The sequence below is a fragment of the Odontesthes bonariensis genome, chromosome 11, assembly GCF_027942865.1.
Source record: "Odontesthes bonariensis isolate fOdoBon6 chromosome 11, fOdoBon6.hap1, whole genome shotgun sequence".
Lineage (NCBI taxonomy): Eukaryota > Metazoa > Chordata > Actinopteri > Atheriniformes > Atherinopsidae > Odontesthes > Odontesthes bonariensis.
In genome coordinates, this window is record NC_134516.1 from 4,460,032 (window position 1) to 4,484,932 (window position 24,901).

At 41.2% G+C, this 24,901-nt stretch overlaps 1 protein-coding gene across 1 annotated transcript in view; it reads right to left on the minus strand.

The window, feature by feature from the left end:
* LOC142391306 (zinc finger protein GLI2-like) overlaps positions 1 to 12,982 on the minus strand; it is a 101,847-nt gene extending 88,865 nt beyond the window's left edge. Inside the window, exon 1 of the mRNA XM_075477074.1 lies at positions 12,895 to 12,982. Coding sequence (XP_075333189.1) covers positions 12,895 to 12,982 — 88 coding nt within the window. The remainder of the gene's footprint in view (positions 1 to 12,894) is intronic.
* Positions 12,983 to 24,901: the final 11,919 nt, after the last annotated feature.

The following is a 24,901-nucleotide window of genomic DNA, read 5'->3' on the forward strand; positions in this document are numbered from 1 at the left end:
GAAGCTCCAGAGCAGCAACGTCATGGACCTCATGGGCAGAATTATCCATTTAAAACACTGAAATGATCACAGTTTACTTAAAACTGAACTTAAAACACTTGCATGTTTCCACATCGTTTCTTTTAACTGATTTCACGCGATCGTGGGAAAAATGGCGGGAAAATTTAAGCGGGATCAGCAAGCTTCTTCAAGGCCGACCTGGAGGGAAAAGTTTAAAGATAAAAATTATCTTTAGCTTTTTAGAAGCTGAAAAATTCTAGTCATGCTTGGCATTTTAAAAGCTTAAATGGGTCTGATTTGAATGTTTCTTCACTGTAACTAAACACCTAAAGTTCAGCTGTCATAAAGTTCAGGCTTACACTCTGTAAACTCGAGCCAAAATTTGGTTACAATTAGCAAAAACGATCAAGACATTTACATTTCTTTAAATAGTCGGTCAGAAATAATAGCTGTGTTCTATGTTTGTACCACGTTTGGAGGAGATTTTATGAAAAATATGTGAAATTAGGAGTTTTAAAATGTAAAAACGGCGGGAACATTTAAGCGGGATCAGCGAGCTTCTGAAAGGCCGACCTGGATTTGTTGGATATTTAAAAGCAGAGCTTTGAATCTGACCTGATTTGATTTACCCCCAACAGTTTGTCAGCTGGCTGTGGACTAACATGACAGAGTTTTTTAAATCGAGCATCACAGCTGTTTTTCATCCAATTATGGTATGTAGCAATTTTGGGGAAGATTGTACGAAATGTATAAAAAATAAAAAAATAAAAAACTTGGCGGGAAAAGTTAAAAGATGGTAAGTATCTTTAGCATTTTAGAAGCTGAAAAATTCTAGTCATGCTTGGCATTTTAAAAGCTTAAATGGGTCTGATCTGATCTGATTTGAGTGTAACAATTTCTGTTTCTTCACTGTAGCTAAACACCTAAAGTTCAGCTGTCTTATTTAGGCTTACACTCTGTAAACTCGAGCCAAAATTTGGTTACAATTAGCAAAAAAACGATCAAGAAGTTTACATTTCTTTAAGTAGTCGGTCATAGATGTCAGAAATAATAGCTGTGTTCCATGTTTTAAAATGTTTTAAAATGTAAAAACGGCGGGAAAAGTTAAAACTTAATTAAAACTTGGTTAAAACTCATCAACATAGCTGAGCTGTGCTGGATATTTTAAAAGTATAACTGTACGTCTGATCTGAGTTTTCACCAAACAACTTAGTGTTTTTTTATTTAATATTACGAAGCAGAAAAACTAGAACTTGAAACTTGACTCATTCAAGCGTTCAGTCTGCACACATCAGCCGAATCTGGTTGTTATCAGCGATCAAGAGGGGGTGAAGATCGGATAAAATATGTCGACTCAAAACGATGGCACTCGAATCGTGGTCTTTTGGTTACCGAGAAAGAAAATAACCTCCTTTTATAACATTAAAGCTCCTTCAGTGAGGCTCTTCCTCCTATTTCAGCACGTATTAGTCAAATAAATATGACTAATTACAGATTCCTACATCAGTTTATTCTTTCCCAAAATGTGAAAAACCAAAATATCCAAAAAGAAAAGTGCAGTTTTTAAGCCTTTAAGCATCACCTGCGACGCGTTTCCAGGATGACTTGAACAAAGGAAGGCTCCTTTGAAAAGGCAATAACTCCACATTTAACCAATTGAAGGTAAATCGGATTTGAACCGAGCCCTCATGAAATGTGTATAAACAGAGGGAAATCTTTAGGCCTTTAATTCTCCAAAGGCACCGCATCTAGGAGCTGACGCTCACATCAATAAAGTTTGGTGGATTCTTTGTCATTTTCCTGCTTTTTCCTCAATAATCCTTTCCCCCCTAAATACCCCGGGTTATTATGGAATCATAACGGTCCCGGTGATGGCGTAAATCAGCCCGCTGTGGCGTGAGCAGACAGATGCAGGCTGTCAGAGGAAATACATGTGCTCATTTGAATCTATTAGAGCCGGGACTGCTGCTGCCATCGGGGCCGATTCTGGCTAAATGACACCAAACTGGTGTCCAGGAGTCACGGTGCCAGGGTTGGGTTTCCTCCACCCAGGACGCCGGGGTTTCTGGGGGCTGGAGGACGATGGGAGGGTCGTCAGAAAGGAGCAGATAGCAGCACCTGGGTCCATCCTAATTGATTCAGAGCGCCACGTCTCCACTTTTTAAAACAAAGTGACTCTCACTTGAGCTTCATTATACGCGCACCCCCATTTCCATAAGGCCTCTGGGAACGGGACCCGGGCCGCTCGCGTAAAACAAATGACCGCGCCATGATAAATGGTTCTATTAGCAATCCAGATTGTTAAACTGTGATATAACAGATCGGAGAAAGGGTGCGGGGGCCCATTCATTTCCCTCCCTTCTGCACACGTACGCCGCTGTAAATAGCTTGTTTTTATGTGTAAATAACATATTAAAACTCGGCATTAGCCGTGTCCTCTGATAGAGAGGAAATTGTTCTAAATAAATAATGCAGGATGGGAATATAAAACAGGGCGGGCTGTTATACGGCCGCCGTCGGGGGCTCAGAGGTGGGCATGACTTAGGTGACAGGAATTCTGCAGCCAACAGTAAACCACGGCCTGACAATAAAAGAGGCCCGGAGCGGCGGCAGTATATTACCGCTTTGCACTTTTCCCTGGAATAAGCTCTCAGGTTCAAGGACCTTGTCTCATCTGCGTCCCTCTCCTGCTACATATTGACTTATCAGCAGCTGGCAACAGGAATAATAATGCGTATTACCGGCGTAAGTAATTGCTCTGTCTGGGTGCAGAGACGGACGCCGAGGCTAACCCGGCGCTCGGCCGGTATCTGATGGGTGGGGGACGGACGGCGGCTGTTTGTTTTAGATTAAAACACGAGCATTTTTACAGGAAGCTGATAGAGAGGAAGAGTTATGGGGAGACTCTTTACTTTCCTCATGAGAAGATTAAAAAACTCGGCGGGTAAAGTGAGGTCGTGCTGAGGGTCGGAAGCAGCGGCAGTCACGCAAAAACGGAGCGTTTTCGTGCACGTTCGTGGTTTAAACACGATGAAAAATGGAGCTTTTCTTCCGCCTAAAAGGGTTCCCCAAAAGGGTTGCTTCCAGTCATGGAAGAAAAAGCTTCATTCAGCGTCAGAGGTGGATCATTTTAAAGGTTTCAAAGTGTTCCCCCCTAATGAACACCGTCTGTGGGATGATCAGGTCTGACTTAAAGCTGCCGTCGGCAGGTTTTCAAAATTGTGAGTCTAAAGTCGGAAAATTCAAACTGATACAACTTTCAGGTCCCTCCCCCTCTGTGGACGAGGTTGTGCACGTGAGTTCACACCAGTGTGCGCGCACACAAGCTGGGGGCAGACTCACGCTCAGCAGCGTGCGCACAAGCTGTGATTGACAGGTAGGATTCCTCCCCCCTCACGGTGCGTTCACACCAGACGCGGTCGGGCGACGCGATTACATACAAAGTCAATGCAAAGACGCGATTAGACGCGGATTCGAGCCGGCGGCGCGGTGAGGCGATTGCCGCCGCCCAAGTGAAAATATGCGATCCGCGCGAGTTCAAAAAAATCCAACTTTGGCGAAATATTCGCGTCAGACAGCCTATCAGCGTTGAGATTCTGGACGACAGTGACGTGGAGACAGATGGACAGGCGCTGTCTGTGACATGCAGATGGGACTGCACATGGAAATTAGCTTCTAAGCTACAATCTGGTGCAGGTCATCTCTTTACTCTGTAATTAATGTACTTTGCACATGGTCCCTGACTAAATAAAATAAATAAAATAAAAAAATTAGACGCAACTCCTGGAGAAGGCGGTGAAATTAGCCGAGCTGAACGCACCACCGGATGATGTCACTGACCCAGACACGACGGCGTGTGCGTTTCAGACGAATCTCGGACTGCCACAGCAGGTACAAGGATGCGATGGTACTTATATCAGCCATGGATAGCCCCTTGAGCTATTCACTCGTTTTTTACTAGCGCGAAAGAGGCGAGTGAATTCAATTTACACCCGCGGCAACACTCGTGCGAGTAACGCGGGGCGATCACTCGCACCGCGTCTGGTGTGAACGCACCGTAACTTGATTGGTTAAAAACAGCCGGGAGCGCTCGGTTTTTGCAAGCATGATTACAGGCTTCAGAGGGAGCTACAGATTTCGTTATTTTTCCTAAACAGTCTATTTAATATTCTACTTCCAGAATCCCATGACAGTTCAAGCTAATATGACTAAAAAAAAGTTGCCGACCGCAGCTTTAAACACTGAGTTCGACAAAACATGTAAAGAATACAGAGAAGTGGAACTTTAAAGGGATAGTTCGCCTCTTCTGACATGAAGCTGTGTAACATCCCATATCAGCAGCATCATTTCTGAACATCTTCTTACCCCCTGCTGCGTCCTGTGAGCAGAGTTCCAGCCTCGTTTTGGTGTTGATGAAGGTAGTCCGGCTAGTTGGCTGGGGTTTAAAAAATAAAGCGTTTGGCTTCTCGACACAATATGCGTTCAACAGAGTAATACATTTGCATCACAAAATGGTTCTCCAGTAAAAAGTCAGACCTCACAATCTCTTGGCCCTATTTTCTCTCCCTTCGTATCACTGCCTGCTGTGCAGACCGAGCAGCAAACAGCGTAACAGGCGCGGCTGTCGGCAGGCGGCAGCAGGCAGTGATACGCAGGGAGAGAAAATAGGGCCAAGAGATTGTGAGCTCTGACTTTTTCCTGGAGAACCATTTTGTGATGCAAATGTATTACTCTGTTGAACGCATATTGTTCTGAGAAGCAAAACGCTTTATTTTTTAAACCCCAGCCAACTAGCCGGACTACCTTCATCAACACCAAAACGAGGCTGGAACTCTGCTCACAGGACGCAGCAGGGGGTAAGAAGATGTTCAGAAATGATGTTGCTGATATGGGATGTTACACAGCTTCATGTCAGAAGAGGCGAACTGTCCCTTTAAAGACAGATTATCGGGGAAAAGCTTGGAACTGGAAATGTTCGATAAGTGACAAAAGATGCACGAAAGGGAGTTATGACAGTAGCTAACTGCTAGCTAGTTCTTTCCCTCGTTTGTAGAGCGACCGGAGTCAGTGTGCCAGCCTTCTGTCAGCTTGGCCCACGAACAGAGGTGGGTAGTAACGAGTCACATTTACTTGAGTAAGTTTTTGAAAACATTCTACTTCTAGGAGTAGTTTTAAATCTCTATACTTTTTACTTTTACTTGAGTAGATGTGTGCAGCAGAAACTGTCCTCTTACTCCGCTACATTTATTCTGACAGAGAGAGAGACTTCCGCCAAAGGCTCTACCACCTGACTGTGTTCCACCAATCAGACGCAGCCGTGCAGTCTGGTCACGTGACCGTACTCGATCTCAGCGGCGGGACGGGTTAGCTTTAGCATTAGCAGTCGTAGCAAACAAACAGAGAAACAGATGAAAAATGTCAGAACCAACGGTGGGAAATGAAGACGCAGACGAGGCCTCATACTGAAAGCATGTTTACCTTACAAAGAGTGAGAAACAGCAGCTACATTATGTGTCTTCTGTGGCAACCAAAACAAACGCACATTTCAGCAGAAACTCAACATCTAACTTGAGGAAACATGTAGCGCTAAGTTTCCTAAACTCGTTTTTCCCCCCATGGATAGGTGAATGTTTGTTTTTTAGGTTACATATGGTTTACATATGTTTTAAACATTTCCTAAGTCTCTTTTATTTTTTTTATTTATTTTGAAGTACTTAAATTTACCTGGATTATTTTTAATTTAAGCTATTTTGTAATTAATCAATTAATTTTAATTTATTTTATCAACTGGATGAACTCTAATTTGCCTAAAGATGATTATTTAGTATTTTTGTCTGTCTGATTGAATGCTTGTGTTAACAAATAAATCAGACGTTACTCAACAGTTACTCAGTACTTGAGTAGTTTTTTCACCGAGCACTTTTTTACTCTTACTCAAGTAATTTTTTGGATGATTACTTTTTACTTTTACTTGAGTCATATTATTCTGAAGTAACAGTACTTTTACTTGAGTACAATTTTTGGCTGCTCTACCCACCTCTGGTCATCTCGCTTTGTGCTTCTTTTCATTTGGATTGTAAAACATCTGTAAAGGGTCGGGTTAAAGTCTCAGAGATTAATTTAATTGGTTCAGTTCTGGTATTTGGTCCAAACATGTCCGAACAACCAATAAAGAGGTTGAACCGAATGCCTTTTCTTTGTAAAATAAGGATCTGATCAGGAGACTCGCTGAAAGGTTCCTGCTTCAGAAGTCCTGCAGTGTGTGAATAATGTCCTCAGATCATCGTAGAAACCCTGTTTTAACCCTTTAATTCAGGCTTGTTCTTATAAAAGCTCCTCAGACTCAGACAGCAGCAGCTCCAGACTCTTTAAATCTACATTTAAATGTGAAACTGCCCTAAATAAACGCCACAGAAAGGCAGTTCTTAGTCAAACTGGTACCAGACGTGCTCTTTATTTGGAGCACCCCCCCCCCCCCCCGGCATCCATCTGTAAAAGGTCACAGTAGCCTCAACTTTCATTCTTCATGCCTTAAATATTGTTTTACAGATAACCCAGGGGTGATGGAGGGGGCAGTTAATCAGCTGGGACGTATGGAAACAACACAATCAGTCAGCGCCATCTGACCACCGCGGCGCTCTGGGAGCTGTTTCTATGATCCGGCAGAGGGAAAAAGTTAGCTCGTGGCTTTGTTCAAATATTCAGGACGACCACGTCAAGAAGCAGAGCGCCGTGCACGCCAGCCCGCATTGATGTTCTCTCATGAACAATTAATGCTCCGTTTCTTCATCGTGGCACGCCACCAAGTCCGTCATTAAAAGGAGGAACGTCACCGAAGCGCTGCCTCTATTTACATTTCTGCCGCCGCTTTCCTTCCAGTAACTCATCCCTTTTACACCGTGGAGGTAAGAGCGAGGTCTTTTAACCTCATTAAAGCCAGCTTTCATCACACGCTCGCTGACATCTTTAAAACCCACACCGTCTCTTTTCTGCCTCAGAAACACCTCAGCAGGTCGCTCATAAGGCCACTGCCTCACATGCACTGGAAAAAATGCCCCTCCAAAAATAAGTAAAACAAACAACAAATACAAACGTTTTTGCTTGAAATAAGCAAAAAATCTGCCAATGGAACTAGTGAAAATCGGCTTGTCAAGATTTCTTGAAATAAGATGTGATATTTAGGACTTTTGAGTTAAAAGTGATCTTGAAATTAGCTTAAAAACCTCCTCAAATGAAAAAAAAAAGCTTGTTTCATGTGAAATGTGACTCAAAACAATTTGTTTTCAAGACTTTTTCACTTAACAAGATATTCAAGATGTATTGTCTTCAAACAAGTCCCTATATCTGGCTGAAATGGTACTTGTTAGGCAATTGCGTCTTATATTAAGTGTAATGTGTAATATGTTATATTGAGATACTCAATGAGACGAATATACTTGGTAAGATTTAGATTTTTTCCAGTGTGGGTGTCAAACAGGACAATAAAATGTAGAGTTTCAGTGAACAGATCAGACGCTCAGTCCTCCGAGCCTCGTTTATCTCAACGGGCCTTTTTTAAATAGAGTGCAACAATTGCTGTTTCTTCACTGTAGCTAAACACCTAAAGTTCAGCTGTCATATTTAGGCTTACACTCTGTAAACTCGAGCCAAAATTTGGTTGCAATTAGCAAAAACGATCAAGACGTTTACATTTCTTTAAATAGTTTATCAAGGATGTCAGAAATAATAGCTGTGTTCGTACCACGTTTGGAGAAGATTGTATGAAAAATATGTGAAATTAGGAGTTTTAAAATGTAAAAACGGCAGCAAAAGTTAAAACTTATTTAAAACTCATCAACATGTCCTAGCTGTGCTGTATATTTTTAAAGTATAACTGTACGTCTCTTTTCTGCCTCAGCTCCACCTGCATTGGGTGGACGGCCACTGCCTCACATGGGTCTCAAACAGGAGAATAAAATGTAGTTTCAGTGAACAGATCAGTTCTCCGAGCCTCGTTTATCTCAACGGGCCTTTTTTAAAATAGTCTTCCTGGAATGAGTTCTGTGAAATCAACTCATACTGAACTAAAACCGAGAGCAAACAAGGAAAAACTAAGCAAAACCCATCCCCACTCACAGCCTCCTGAAGCCAAAATATTTGGAAAGTGAGGCTTGAAACGCGAACGTACATAAATCCATGTGGATGAATATCTGTAGAATAATGATCGATTGGAGTGAATCTACTTAATGACCTACGAGAGTTGTGTTTTGAATGTATTTCATCAGAGAAGTTGATGCTTGGCTTGAATGGCAGCCAGAGACACAGTGGAGCCAGCATCTAGTGGTCATCGGTGGTATTATATCTCGGCTAGCATCTAGTGGTCATCGGTGGTATTACATCCCGGCTAGCATCTAGTGGTCATCGTTGGTATTATATCACGGCCAGTATCTAGTGGTCATCGGTGGTATTATATCTCGGCTAGCATCTAGTGGTCATCGGTGGTATTATATCCCGGCCAGTATCTAGTGGTCATCGGTGGAATTATATCTCGGCTAGCATCTAGTGGTCATCGATGGTATTACATCCCAGCTTGCATCTAGTGGTCATCGGTGGTATTACATCCCGGCTTGCATCTAGTGGTCATCGGTGGTATTATATCCCGGCCAGTATCTAGTGGTCATCGATGGAATTATATCTCGGCTAGCATCTAGTGGTCATCGGTGGAATTATATCTCGGCTAGCATCTAGTGGTCATCGGTGGAATTATATCTCGGCTAGCATCTAGTGGTCATCGATGGAATTATATCTCGGCTAGCATCTAGTGGTCATTGATGGTATTACATCCCGGCTTGCATCTAGTGGTCATCGGTGGAATTATATCTCGGCTAGCATCTAGTGGTCATCGATGGAATTATATCTCGGCTAGCATCTAGTGGTCATCGGTGGAATTATATCTCGGCTAGCATCTAGTGGTCATCGATGGAATTATATCTCGGCTAGCATCTAGTGGTCATCGATGGAATTATGTCTCGGCTAGCATCTAGTGGTCATCGATGGAATTATATCTCGGCTAGCATCTAGTGGTCATCGATGGAATTATGTCTCGGCTAGCATCTAGTGGTCATCGATGGTATTATATCTCGGCTAGCATCTAGTGGTCATCGGTGGTACTGCATCCCGAAGAATTTCAGCATCAGCTTCACGTCCAAAACAGCACGACTACAGACTTTCTTTATCTTTAGGTGCTGTTTACACATACCCGGGTATTTTGATAAACGCATATTTTCTAACCTTCGTTTGCAAAAAAAAACTAGGTGCACACAGCCCCGTTTAAAAAAAAAAACTAGGTGCACACAGCCCCGTTTAAAAAAAAAAAACAGGTGCACACAGCCCCGTTTTAAAAAAAAAACACTTCTACATTGATCCGCATAAATACGCTATCAAGAGCTGTTAAATTACGCCAAGCCTGACGGTGGCAGTGTTAGAACAATGAGAATTCCACACAAGCCAATCAGAAGCCTAATAGAGAACCGCTGACAGGAAGAACTTCCGGATCCTTTTCAAGAAGAAAATATGGCGCCAGGCTCATGTGTGTGGACTGATAGCAAGACTGAGGTACTTTTACACGTTGCGCTGGACTATAAAACTGCTAAAGCCGTGAAAAATGTCTTTGTTGTTCAATACATTGTATGACTGTAATTTTCAAAATCACACAAGCGAGTATAGCTCTCAACAACAGAAATGCTGCTAGTACCTCCATGCTTGCCAGATAAACAATGGACGGAGAGAATGGCGTTTTCACGCTAGCATCCTGCCAACATGGCGGATAGGGGCGGGGCTCTGTACTATGACGACAACTCCTCATTCCATTCCCAAAACTCCGTTTTTATCTCTTTCAACCAGTTTACACACAAACGCTAAACGGAGTTTTTAAAAAATCTCCACTTTTGCCGGAGTTTTTTTTTAGCTTCGTTTTCGGAGGAAAAAACTCCGTTTGTGTATAAACGAAAGGCACAAACGAAGGGAAAGGTCTTCATTTATCAAAATACCCGGGTATGTGTAAACAGCACCTTAGTCTGTGCTTGAGAAGCTACGAATTTGAACTACACAATGTTTTGGGCAGCTATTCGCTTAACTTTAAATTTATACTAAAATTAGAGCACATGCTTTTTACGCTCGTTAAAAAACGACTTTCAGGAAAAAAGCTTCCTTTTGGTGTATTTTCCCTTTTATTTTATGCTTGCGTTGTTGGGACATCAGATAAATGTAGATGGAAAAAATAATGACGAAAAACCTCTTTTTGATGCTAACTTCAGGCCTTTTTTCTGTAAAGTTGATGTGAATTAGGGGAAGAAAGAGGCTTTAGTGAACCGGTTCTGACCTGAAGTTGATTACATGGCCGATCACACCAGCTGATCCTCTCATCTTTATTGTCAGTTAGCGACCGCTAGTCTGGTTATTACGGCAGTTTATTTACTCCAAACACGGTGGTTTGAATGAGCCTAATGAGTAAATCCAGTTTATCTGCGGTTCAGGTCGGGAATATACTTGTTTTTTAATCACACGGCCTCATAATGAACTTTAACCCTGGGTGTAATTGTTCGGTTCACTTACTTCCAGCCGACTACACCTTTTACCAAAGGGATCCACTAGGGGGCAGACCAAGGATATTTGTCACTGAACAGTGGCAAAGATACATTGTAAAGATTCAGGTAATTACGGACTTTCCCACCAATCCAATGACTCCACATCCAATCAAATTTGGCCCCACACTGCCCGACACATATGGGATATATAAGGAAAATGAGAGGAAAAGGCCCCTGTTGGGCCTCCTCAGATCGTCACCAACCCGACGAAACGAAGAGCGCTTCAATGCACCACAAAGACCGAACAAAGCGATGTTTGCTGCTCATCGTACCACTGGTGTTCGTTCACCATCCAGGTTCCTGTGTAGCTCACAGATGGAGTCGGAGGGAACTTCCCGTCGGCAACGCTTGGCCTGGAACGGGTCGGGACCAAAACCGAAGAATGGGTGGACCCCAGCTTTGACCCCCCAGTTCTTTCCCAGCTCAAACTGAAGTGTAACTGAGGCTAAAGTTGCCTTAAAGATGCCTCCACGCTACGACTCACTTTCCCAGAACTGATTTCCTCAGCTACAGAATCACTAATCCCTTAGATCAGAGATACTCATTGCGCGGCTCCTCAAGCTTTAATTGGCGGCTCGCACTCGCATAGTAGCTTATAACAATATGCTAATAATAACAATACATTTTTCAAATAACATACAGAGAATACTGCACAGTATTAAGTATTTTTATTAAGTTTGCGTTTTTGTAGTATTAAGTATTTTTATTAAGTATTAATTAAGGCTTAATGGTGTTTCCTAAAGGGGGCTCTGTTAAACCTGGCAACGCAGCCCGCTTACAGCACGCTAGCTCCTTTAGCCAGCGCGAGATGCAGGCAACATGGATCGGTTTTTAATTAAAAAAGGGCAAAAACCAGCACAAAAACCATGCTCATCCTGAATGTCTCACTATGATTACAACAACAAACTACAAATACAACATGAAGAAAGTCGAGGACATGCACGCCAGCTTCCACTCAGCCCAGTATTAAGGTAAATGTGGTCTGAATTGAAAATGTATTGGCTGTGTTGTTTCTTTTTTTTGGGATGTTTTATATGTAGAAATGCATATTTGCAAAAGGGGACTTTAGTATGTTGTGGTAAAAGTGGCTCTTCCCTTGATTTTGCTGCCAATGTGGCTCTTGTGAGAAAAATAGTGAGCATCACTGTCCTAGATCTTCAGTCCATGAGCCAAATGTTAAAGTTTGACATCAATTCAGCCAATAAATAAGTTAAAAAAAGGGTCTTTCCTAAAGCGTTTATCATTTCTGAATCTATAAAAGTGGTAAAAATGGTTCCCAGAAAGAATGCATCTTTGAGTTAGCTCTTTAACCCAATGGTTGGTGATGTGCTTCATGTGTGCAGATGAAACATTTGCTCATGGCTGGGTAGGGACGGGATTCGTCCTACTTAGAGGACGCTCGACTCGCTGACGCTTCGTCCAATAAAACCTGACAGCGTACAACCCAAGTTGTACCAAACTATAAAGGTCCGCAGTGATCTGGCACAGCGCGTCCTTTTGGGCTCCGTTTCCAGCTTTGTCTCTTCTTTATCAATTAATGAGTGTTTCTTTTTAATGGCAGGCCACCAAGCCCTTCATGAATGAGTAAAAATGTCACTAAATCACACGTTTAATTTGCATTTCAAAGGCGGCCCATCGGCTCGCATCTTTGTCAATCGGCAGCCGTGTCATCCCGGCCTCCACCGGCTCTCTTTTTTTTTTTAAATCTCTGGAGGTAAGAACAAGGTCTTTCAGGCTCATTACGCCCGGCTTTCATCACACGTCCTCTGACATCTTTAAAACATGGATTCTCTCTTTCTGCCCGGCTCAGAGAGCGTCGCTGCTACTCTTCATTTAGTTCAACAACACAAACACTCGTCCTCACCTGCGCCGACCCCCCCGACACCTCGCCTCTCGTGTCATGTTTTCTACTCGTTTACAGGCTCAAACGGCGCCACACTCCTCGATCCTGCGGCGAGCCTCCATACCGAGATGCATTAATGATGCTGTTTCTAGGTCCGGCCCTGCTTAGGATTCCTGTCAGACGCCTACTGTAAGTCACCTCTGACTGCTGGGGGCCCCTCAGCCGGCCCGAGGAGAGCCACCAGCACCAGCTCCCAAGATGGCGCTTCATCTTTGGAATGTAGATTTCATGGCTCTGGTTCGTGCCCCTTTTGGCCCCCCGGCCGAGCACCTGAGACCCCGGCTCACTCTGGGCCCGAGAGGCCACCGGACGCCGGGTTCAGGGTCGGGCTCGGGCTCTGCGGAAAGTTTGAAAAAAGCGCGTTACCTCTGGTCTCGGAGGGCTTCTTCGGCAGGTCGGTGAAGCCGTCCATTTTGTCCTTTTTCTGCGTGGCTCTCGGCGGCGAGGTCTCCATAACTCTGCGAAAAGAAAAGGAGACGTTAAAGCTGAAGTCGGGGTCCTCAGAGGAACACTTTGGATGCTTTTATTCATTTAAGGTGTGGGAAGTTTGAAAGATTATAGAGAAATTTAAAAAGCCAAAGTTCTGCTAATTAGTGGAAAATTGGAGCACAGGCACGAAGAAAGAAATAATTGGCTTTGGTGACGGAGCCACACAAAAAATCTTGTTTTTGTATCAGCTCAAACACAGTTTTATTCATTATAATTACAGGCTGGTTTTGGGACTAAAAGGACAAATGATTTTAGGTTTATTAAAATGTCTAAATGAACCCTTTGGGCGCCGTTTTCAAACATCTGCAGCTTAGAAACGGTCAGAAATAAAAGGGGAAAAATACCAAAGTTTAGGAAGGTGGTTAATTTGCATCTGGTGACATCACTGATGACATCACATTGGATTTCGAACACATTTCCACATTTTTATTTTCTCCTTTTTGATCCTTTTCTGAACTCATGAACACAACTATGAACAAAGCTGTTCCAACTTCTGATCTTTTTCATGTTTTTCTCTCATTTTATACACATAAAAACAACAGAAAATCAGTGAAATGAACGTCAGGAAGAATCAGTGAAACATCTTTAGATCAGATCCTGATCAAAGATTTGAACCAAAACATCTTTTGATTCAGTTTCTCTAAATTTCACCCGGACATCTTCCATATAAACACTTCCTGTTAGCTGCATGAGCTAACAGCTAAACACTTCCTGTTAGCTGCGTGAGCTAACAGCTAAACACTTCCTGTTAGCTGCGTGAGCTTATGGCCAAACACTTCCTGTTAGCTTCGTGAGCTAACAGCTAAACACTTCCTGTTAGCTGCATGAGCTAACCGCTAAACACTTCCTGTTAGCTGCGTGAGCTAACAGCTAAACACTTCCTGTTAGCCGCATGAGCTAATGGCCAAACACTTCCTGTTAGCTGCAAGAGCTAACGGCTAAACACTTCCTGTTAGCTGCAGGAGCTAACGATAAAACACTTCCTGTTAGCTGCATGAGCTAACAATAAAACACTTCCTGTTAGCTGCATGAGCTAACAATAAAACACTTCCTCTTAGCTGCGTGAGCTAACGGCCAAACACTTCCTGTTAGCTGCATGAGTTAATGGCCAAACACTTCCTGTTAGCTGCATGAGCTAACGGCCAAACACTTCCTGTTAGCTACATGAGCTAACGGCCAAACACTTCCTGTTAGCTGCATGAGCTAATGGCCAAACACTTCCTGTTAGCTGCATGAGCTAACGGCCAAACACTTCCTGTTAGCTGCATGAGCTAACGGCCAAACACTTCCTGTTAGCTGCATGAGCTAACGACCAAACACTTCCTGTTAGCTGCATGAGCTAACGACAGTCACTGATACAGCGTTTTATTTCATTCATCAGTTTACTGGAACATTTTGAATATTAATTCACCTTAATTTAGATAAAACATGCAGTGGTAGAAGCAACCAAAGAAAAATGTGAAGAAATACCGCTTCCAGGCCCCTCCCCCTCCCTCTCTGCTGTGCTTAAGCTCTGCCTCCAAAGCCCCACCCCCGCATGATCGAGTAACCATGACAACAATAGAAGTAGAGGTGATTGACGTTAGAGACTCCCTCCGCCTGCTGATTGTTTTGTTCATTCAGGGACTCGGATTCAAACCTTTTAATGCAAAATAGTTTTTATCGACCATTTACTCAACTTTTCAAGCTCTCCTTTAAACGGGTTTTAAGCTGCTTAAGGGGCTGCTGGGAAATTGTAGTTTCTGATTTCTGATCATAGAAAAAGTCTCCAGAAGTCAGATTTCTTTGATGGAAGGTTCCTGGCTTCCACATTTCACAGCATCATTTTGAGATCTAACCCTCCTCTTCCACTAAAAATGAATGTAATTAACAAGTAAAAACAATAAAAATGAATGTAATTAACAAGTAAAAACAATAAATATTAATGTAACTAACAAGTAAAAACAATAAAAATGAATGTAACTAACAAGTAAAAACAATAAAAATGAATGTAAGTAACAAGTAAAAACAATAAAAATGAATGTAATCAACAAGTAAAAACAATAAAAATGAATGTAATTAACAAGTAAAAACAATAAAAATGAATGTAATTAACAAGTAAAAACAATAAAAATGAATGTAACTAACAAGTAAAAACAATAAAAATTAATGTAATTAACAAGTAAAAACAATAAAAATGAATGTAATTAACAAGTAAAAACAATAAAAATGAATGTAATTAACAAGTAAAAACAATAAAAATAAATGTAATTAACAAGTAAAAACAATAAAAATGAATGTAACTAACAAGTAAAAACAATAAAAATTAATGTATCTAACAAGTAAAAACAATAAATATTAATGTAACTAACAAGTAAAAAAAATAAAAATGAATGTAATCAACAAGTAAAAACAATAAAAATGAATGTAATTAACAAGTAAAAACAATAAAAATTAATGTAATTAACAAGTAAAAACAATAAAAATTAATGTAATTAACAAGTAAAAAAAATAAAAATGAATGTAACTAACAAGTAAAAACAATAAATATTAATGTAACTAACAAGTAAAAACAATAAAAATGAATGTAACTAACAAGTAAAAACAATAAAAATGAATGTAATTAACAAGTAAAAACAATAAAAATGAATGTAATTAACAAGTAAAAACAATAAAAATGAATGTAATTAACAAGTAAAAACAATAAAAATGAATGTAACTAACAAGTAAAAACAATAAAAATGAATGTAATTAACAAGTAAAAACAATAAAAATGAATGTAATTAACAAGTAAAAACAATAAAAATGAATGTATTTAATGTAAAAACAATTTGTTCTCCTGACTGGATGTCAACAGCCCAGCGTGTATTTGAGGAGCTGGATATAAATCACTGCTTAAAGATGTTCCTGCTCTCAGGGGGTTAAAGGTGAACATCTGCCGGGCTTATTTACTGGTGTTACCCGGGCGTGCACGGCAGCCTTAAACCTCGGTGTAAATCAGCGGCTCCACGTGGTGCCTGACTGGCACCGAGCCTGCCGGCACTTGTTCATCTCGCTGGAATCTGCGAGCTGATCTCAGAGCGCCGCACAAACATGTCGGAGGATTCGGTCCTGCAAACTCCCGCCTTCCACGGCTCAATCTGCAGGGATGTGGGGGTCAGCGCGGGGGGTTCAGGGGTCAAAGGGCACGGGGGATAAAGAGGTGGAGGCCTTAGCTTGCATGTCATCAAAGTTTATTTGACTATTGACCTTTTCCGCAGCGCCATTCAGAGAGGCTTTGGGGCCTGAACAGTCTGAACAATACTGCTTTATCTTCAAAGCCGGTATGGAAATAAGGAAGACTCTTCATCCAGCTTTCTTTTCTTTAGGATGAAAACCTAAACATCTGGGAAACTGCTTTCCCAGCTTCTTTACCAAAGCTGGCAGATCAGATCAGCTCGGACCATCTGAACAGCTTCTAAAGAGCAGTTTCATCATTTAACTGGAAAAACTTTATCACAGATGGTTTTTTAAACCATTTATGAAGAGAAACTTTGTCTTATTTTCTATTTACGGCTCAAAATGTTAATATAAAGATGAGTTAAACAACTTCAGGCTCTTAAATATCACGTTTTGCTGCTTTTTTCCCTATTTCATCATAGAGTTAACATATTTAGGTTTAGGCTTTTGGTTTGCAAAGAAATCTACTTTTTTATAATTAAGGGAAAGTATTTGTCACCATGTTCTTAAAGTGAAAACATGAAACAATCACTGATGATAAAGATTATCTGCACAGCTGTCCTGCCTTAAATCAAACATCTGGGGAGGTTAGAATGCAACTTGATGCATGTTTGAAAGAGAATTCTTTTAGAAATGAAGTTAAACTTCTTGCTTTAACGGCTTCCCGAAGCAGCGATATCAGGGACAGTCCAGCAGCCGCCGGTCTCACACTTTGATGAAGCTCCAGAGTTTGTAAGCGAGCAGAATCCGGTTCAAAGCCGAGTTTCTGACTGACAGCTGTGCCTGGAGTTGTCTTTATCGCTGCTGATGAATCAGCTAACAGGTGTGAGAGGACAGGCCTCATGGGAAGCCCCTCACCACTCATGCACACATGCACACCCACGTGCACACAAAGCCTCTTTAGCTGAGGTGATATATGAGGCACATAATGGGATTCTTTTACGCTTGCAATCCTCTGATCTGCCCTCGCAAATCATTATTAGTCAGGCTTAACATTTGCTGCTCCCACAGTTAGCAGAGTGGTGTTTGGCACACAGCCGGAAATAACATTTAAACTGCGCTATCACGCAGCGATTCAAAACGTTTGTTTTCTTAAAGCAGCTGGGCTTCTTTACGGCTCCAATTTACTTAAATTACCAAGTCAAAGTTGAGTCGAAGTCGCTGTGCCTCCACCCAGAAACAGAGAACCCAGGAACATGAAAAACGGGCCTTTGCTCCCGAAAACTACAAAAAATCTGATGTTCATTCTGAGGATCGTGTTCCCAATATCACATTTTCTAAGGGGGCCAAAAATCTTCTGTTCCCATATTACTATGAACTAGATGTTTTGTATTCTAAGGAAACTTTGGTCTCAAGGTCCTATTTTCTCTTCCCAAAGTCACATTTTCTGTTTGAAGGCTGCTATGTTCCCAATATTCTATATCTGTTCCCAGGATAATACACAGTTTCCAGGGTCGTATGATCTAATGGTCGTTTGTCCCGAGAATCTAATCTCTTGTGTTCCTTAAAAGGAATTTGAAGAGCAAGTTTTTAATCTCTGAACATTTGGTTTTGCTGTCTTAAAATACAGTTAATTAAAAGCTTTCTTCCAAGATGGAAATGGGTCAAATTTCACCCAAACAAATGAGGATTCATTTAAAACTGGGAACATATGCTCCTCTCTCTCAATATCAAATCCAGTATCACAACATTAGTCTGAACAATCCCAAAAAAACACAGAAATTATCTTTTTTCAGGATGAAAATTGTACCCAACTTGGAACTTACACATGCTAGAAATAAAGATAATGTAGTTATAATTACCTTCTGGTCACCAGTTTGTTAATGAAAATGTAAATATTAATGTAATTAACATTTATTTGCTGTACTTTAAGCAGCTAAAATTGAGAATGAACAGGTTAGCTTAGGTCATCTTAGAGACAGCACGCTAGCTAACAGTGCTAGCAGAAACGAGGCTAGCTTAGCATGTTTTAATTTGTGTTTACTTTGAGAAAGACGAGTGATTTAGTTTCACGTGGAGTCTTAAAGTACATGAAGTTGCAGATGAGGACACACTAACACAGGAGAGCGGCCTCAGAAACATCAGTGAATTCACTTGTAGGAGTATTTAACAACCAGACAGTGCTAACAGAAATTAGGCTAGCTTAGAGCAACTTGCATGTTTTAATTTGTGTTTACTTTGAGAAAGACGAGTGATTTAGTTTCACGTGGAGTCGTAAAGTACATGAAGTTGCAGATGAGGCCGTGGACACACAGACACAGGAGAGAAACATCAGTGAATTTACTTGTAGGAGTATTTAACAACCAGGTTAGCAAGTCAATAGTTCACTCAGTGGTGTAATTAACCGTGACCTCCCTCTGTTGACTGTAGGCTTCTTTCAAAGAGACACAATGATTTATTTGAGTGTAACAACTGACAAAGAGAGCCTTACAATAAGGTTATTTAAGGGAACAACAACTTCAGAGTGACCATCCCCCCCTCTTTGTGCTGGAGTCAATGAATGTTTGTTCTTTCGATTCATCCTTTTTCCTTCACTCGAGTCCCTCTTTCCAGTGGTGTAGTGGTCCCTGGAGAAGTGGCTATACTCTCAATTTTGCCCCAATTTTTTTTAAAAGTCCAGAAAAATGAACCGTTTTAGATCCACTGACAAAAATCTGTCAGTAGTATTTACTCACTATTACAAAACTATCATGACTTGATCAGTTTGTAGGTGTTTCTGGTCACACAAGCAGCCTGCATGAACGTAAAATATATTCAACATGAGGTAAACATGGTGTTTCAGGTCATTTTTCAGCATTTATTTAAATAAAATACTTAAAATATGAAGTTGACAATGCATCCTTGTTCATATTTCACCATATTTCACCAAAACTCATTCCCTTCCAAACATCAAAACCAATCAGATAAACTCAAAAGTGCACTGTCGAAACATTGAAACTAACTATTCACTTTTCAACTAGCGGCGACGGAAATCGACAGAATAACGGCTCGTAACTAAAACAAACTCGTATGTCGGGACACTCGTAACTCAAGGTACCACTTCATAGTGCTACATAGCTTCATGCTAACGTGACGTTAGCCTTTCACAACTTTAGCCAACTCATACAGTGTAACAATTGGCAACAAAATCTCTTCTCTAAATGTGCAGTGTCTTTAAAAAACAATGACTCATTTGGAAATCACATTAAAACTTAAAGGGGAACTCCGGTATTTTCAACATTAAGTCTCTTTTCTGAGTCGTCTGCAATGTTTTAGAACCCCCCTCACCGCTTTTTTGATGGTTACTGCTGTCTTCGGTATTTGCCTAATTTTGATTCTTCTCAACCTGCTTCAGAATGGCAAGTCATGTGCATGTCCAAAAAGGTCCGTAAAAGCACCATAAACGTCCGTTTTCAAACTCATCAACTCACCGGAGTGGTTACTGGTGTGCACTGGTAATCCATATCAAATTTCGTGGCGAAAAGTTGCTTCTGTCGTGTTTTATTTGGCAGCTCGTTCATGCTCGCACTATTTTCTTCGCGGTGGCGGAGTAATATCAACGAACATCCAGTACAAAATGTCAAATAAAACACGACAGAAGCAACTTTTCGCAACAAAATGTGATATGGATTACCAGTGCACACCAGTAACCACTCCGGTGAGTTGATGATTTTGAAAACGGACGTTTATGGTGCTTCTACGGACCTTTTTGTACATGCGCATGACTTGCCATTCTGAAGCAGGTTGAGAAGAATCAAAATTAGGCAAATACCGAAGACAGCAGTAAACATCAAAAAAGCGGTGAGGGGGGGTTTTAAAACATTGCAGACGACTCAGAAAAGAGACTTAATGTTGAAAATACCGCAGTTCTCCTTTAACTCAAAATGATGAATTCCACGAAAGTAGGTTCACTCCGACAGTAGCTTCAGCACCACACTCTCTACGCCTGCCACGCATTTCAAAGACGCCGCGTTTCTCATTCGCATCTCTCTAAGAGACATGCCTGTCAATCAACTGGAGTGGCACCTTGTTCCAGAAGTGGCCAGCGCATCTCTCACCCCACTGCTTCTGATTATCTCACCAGTCCTCGTGCCTAAAATGAACCGGTTTAAACAGTGAAGGCGCTGGCAGCAAGTACCGGCCGCACCAGGGGGGATTTAGAAGTGGGTACGCAATGCTGACTGACAAATAAGTAGGTATACGCCGTATACCCGCGTATACCCTGGACCAGGGGTGGAGCAGTGATTTTAAATGTGGGGGTGTTCCCCACATCAAGCCCATAGACACCACGCTGAAGTTGGCATCCGATTCGCATATTAAATGGATGGGCATAAAGGGCCATTTCACTGCATTTTTGCATTTTGATCGCCCTAAACTAGGTCCTGTATGGAAACTACATTAGTTAGACTGCTCAAATCTGGGCAAACCGTTAATATAATACATCCGTGGGGCAAACGGGTTTACCTTTGGACTAGATACCGTTTCCTCACTTCAGCGTCAAGCCAGATTTTAATGTTGATTTTAATGTTGATTGTTGTTGATATTGATGTTGCTCATGTTGGGGGATGTGGGGGGGTAGTATGTGTGCAGTGTGGTTGTTGGTGTGATGTTGTGTGTGAGTTTATGCATGAATTGATTTGATTATTGATTTTATTATGTAAAGCACTTTGTGCTGCTTTTTTAGTATGAAAGGTGCTATATAAATAAAGTTTGATTTGATTTGATTATGTGGGGGGATGAAATCATCTTGCTGTAAAAGTGGGGGTGTCAAAACACCCCCATCCCCCACAGGTGCGACGCCCATGCCCTGGACTACACCACTGCCTCTTTAAAACGCTCTCACCTGCTGATTAACATGCTCATGTGACGCCCCAACATGGCAGAAAGCTGCTGCTTCTGTTTTATTCCTGCATGAATCTGACAAACGTTGATTTATTTTACATTTCTTTTTTATTTATTTGTTTCCCTCGGAGGACACGCCGAACGAAAGAAACCCAGAACTCTGAAACACAAAAACAGCAAGTGACACATTACTCAGGAAGAAGGCCACAACTTCCAGAAATCAGAGGTGGGAAACAAATGGCTGGGCTGTCCAGGTGTGCGGGGGTACAGTCGGGCTCGTCACGGGGTGTCACCGGCAGCCAGCGCCCCCCTGAATTATGAGAGCGGCTATTGTCGAGCAAACAAATGACTCTGTCTGAACTCAAAAGGTCACGGCGTAGCAGGGTAAAATCACAGAGCGAGCAGTCAATTCACCCCCTTTTCCGAAGGGCCACTTGCTGGAATTTATGGTTGGGGCCCTACGCCCATTCTGCCTTTGAATAATAGCCATCCCGTAAAAAGGAGCCCAGGTCGGTGCGAGTTTAAAATAGAACGCAGCCTCGACTGAAGGGGGGTTGTTTATTGTGTGAGGCGCAAAACGCACAAATAGAGGCTAACGCTGACATCTCACTGGGAAAAATGCCCCTCCAAAAATAAGTAAAAAAAACAACAAATAAAAGACGTTTTTGCTTGAAATAAGCAAAAAAATCTGCAATGGAACTAGTGAAAATCAGCTTGTCCAGATTTCTTGAAATAAGATGTGATATTTAGGACTTTTGAGTTAAAAGTGATCTTGAAATTAGCTTAAAAACTTCTTCAAATGTAAAAAAAAAAAGCTTGTTTCATATGATATGTGACTCATATATCAAGACTTTTTCATTTAACAAGATATTCCAGATGTATTGTATTAAAACAAGTCCCTATATCTGGCTGAAATGGTGCTTGTTAGGCAGTTGTGTCTTATATTAAGTGTAATGAGATATTTAAACTAGAAATGAGACAAATATACTTGGTAAGACTTTGATTTTTTCCAGTGCAGAATTTATACCGACTGGCTTCTCTTAACTTCCAGAGAAGCAGCGAGACCCGAAATCCCCGATCCGAAAGCTGAAACTGGAACTCGAGAACATGGCCAAAGCTCCCGTTTGCATCTGTAGTTTCACCACTTTCAGAGTGGGAAGCTTCGCACTCGTCAGAATGGATGTTCAATATCCTGTGGCTGATCTCCTCCCGGCCTCGGCAACAGCAAACAGATGTGGCGGCCGAGTTCAGAGGCGGATTCGGCTCGCCGCCTCGACCTGAAACGAGCGGCCGCCTCACACCTGTGGGCCTCGCTTTGAGGCGGCTTAACGCTTCCTGCAAGGCAGGAAGGAATTCCATGCCTGCAGAGATGGGACCAAGTCACACATGTGCAAGTCTCAAGTCTTAGCTTTCAAGTCTCAAGTAAGTCCCAAGTCTTAGCTTTCAAGTCTCAAGTACGTCCCAAGTCTTAGCTTTCAAGTCTCAAGTAAGTCCCAAGTCTTAGCTTTCAAGTCTCAAGTAAGTCTCAAGTCTTAGCTTTCAAGTCTCAAGTAAGTCCCAAGTCTTAGCTTTCAAGTCTCAAGTAAGTCTCAAGTCTTAGCTTTCAAGTCTCAAGTAAGTCCTAAGTCTTAGCTTTCAAGTCTCAAGTAAGTCTCAAGTCTTAGCTTTCAAGTCTCAAGTAAGTGTCAAGTCTTAGCTTTCAAGTCTCAAGTAAGTCTCAAGTCTTAGCTTTCAAGTCTCAAGTAAGTCCCAAGTCTTAGCTTTGAAGTCTCAAGTAAGTCCCAAGTCTTAGCTTTCAAGTCTCAAGTAAGTCTCAAGTCTTAGCTTTCAAGTCTCAAGTAAGTCTCAAGTCTTAGCTTTCAAGTCTCACGTCTTAGCTTTCAAGTCTCAAGTAAGTCTCAAGTCTTAGCTTTCAAGTCTCAAGTAAGTCCCAAGTCTTAGCTTTCAAGTCTCAAGTAAGTCTCAAGTCTTAGCTTTCAAGTCTCAAGTAAGTCCCAAGTCTTAGCTTTCAAGTCTCAAGTAAGTGTCAAGTCTTAGCTTTCAAGTCTCAAGTAAGTGTCAAGTCTTAGCTTTCAAGTCTCAAGTAAGTCTCAAGTCTTAGCTTTCAAGTCTCAAGTAAGTCCTAAGTCTTAGCTTTCAAGTCTCAAGTAAGTCCCAAGTCTTAGCTTTCAAGTCTCAAGTAAGTCTCAAGTCTTAGCTTTTCAAGTCTCAAGTAAGTCCTAAGTCTTAGCTTTCAAGTCTCAAGTAAGTCTCAAGTCTTAGCTTTCAAGTCTCAAGTAAGTCCTAAGTCTTAGCTTTCAAGTCTCAAGTAAGTCTCAAGTCTTAGCTTTCAAGTCTCAAGTAAGTTCCAAGTCTTAGCTTTCAAGTCTCAAGTAAGTCTCAAGTCTTAGCTTTCAAGTCCCAAGTAATTTCCTCTTGGGCAAGTCAAGTCCAAGTCCAAGTCACCTTATTATTGCAGTTTTACCTGCAGAATCTGATCTTAATAAAGTGAAAACACAAAGATATAACTAACTGTCAGTAAACATCATTGGCCAATGTGTCCAACCTGTCCACCCCGTGTCATATCAAGCTAACGTTAGCTAACTACCGACGAGGCTAACAGGATAATATTAGCTAATTTGACGAGCACTTACTGGTCAGAATGGATCTTTAAATGACGAACAAAGTTGGAAGTTATGCTAGATGCTTAACACTCAAGTCATTCAAGTCCGAGTCGTGTCTCAAGTCAAGTCAAGTGCCGAGTCTTTAACTTCCAAGTGAGAGTCAAGTCTCAAGTCTTTTATTTTTTGTCAAGTCAAGTCACAAGTCATCAAAACAGCAACTCGAGTCGACTTGAGTCCAAGTCACAGTGACTTGAGTCCCCATCTCTGCTATTTCGTCCTCACGTGAACGAAAACCCGACATGTTGCCGGGCTACTCGGGAAAATGGGGCTCTTTTCAACCTTTAAAGGATTATTAATTATTTATAATATAATTCATAATTATATTATAAATTATAATTTAATAATTATATTTTATTATATATATATATAAAAAATATATAGAATATATATATTTATATATATTTTCTTATTATAATTAATTATAAATTATAATTATTACTAATTTAATAAGCAAACCCTGATCACACCGTAACCATTCAGACTCAAACTGATTCCAAAGGTTTATGATGACAGAAGTAGAAACTTTTAATGGTTAAATAGGTAAATATCAGAATATTTACCTATTTTCTGCTTCATTTTAGTCTAAATTAAAAGAAAATTACTACATTTTAGTTTTGGATTGTAGGTTTCCTAAAGTAATCTGCAGTAATAATCTCTATTTTTTACAATTTTTGGAGACGATTTTGAATGTTTCGAGCAGCGAATGTTTTAGGGTTCAAATAAAATGATACGAGACCACGAAGCATGAAGAAACAATCAAATTTAGACCTTTTTGGGTTTGTTTCTGACCTAACTCAAGTCAAAACTGGGCACAATCTTTATCTAATTTATTACTTTTCAGAGACGCCAGCAGGTTTATGCTGCAGACCCTCGTAAAACTCTGAAAACTGGCGTCATCCTGAGAATTTTTGGGTAATTTGGTGGTTCGGAGCTGTTTTTTTTTATGTACACACTGTTGGAATAACCCATAAAATCACACCTGGGTCCATTTCTAGTCAATAAACTCGATCTAAATTCTGCAGAATACAAGCTCAAACTCACAAAGTCCATTCGGTGGAGAAAGTGCAGATTTGTGGGCAGAGGCAGTGGATTTTCTGGGGTGATACCTTTTCAAGTGTTTCCCATTTCTTGTATTAATCTGTTCATCGTTTCTACTGAAGCCAAACCACGTCCACATAACTCATAACCTGAGTTCGACCGCC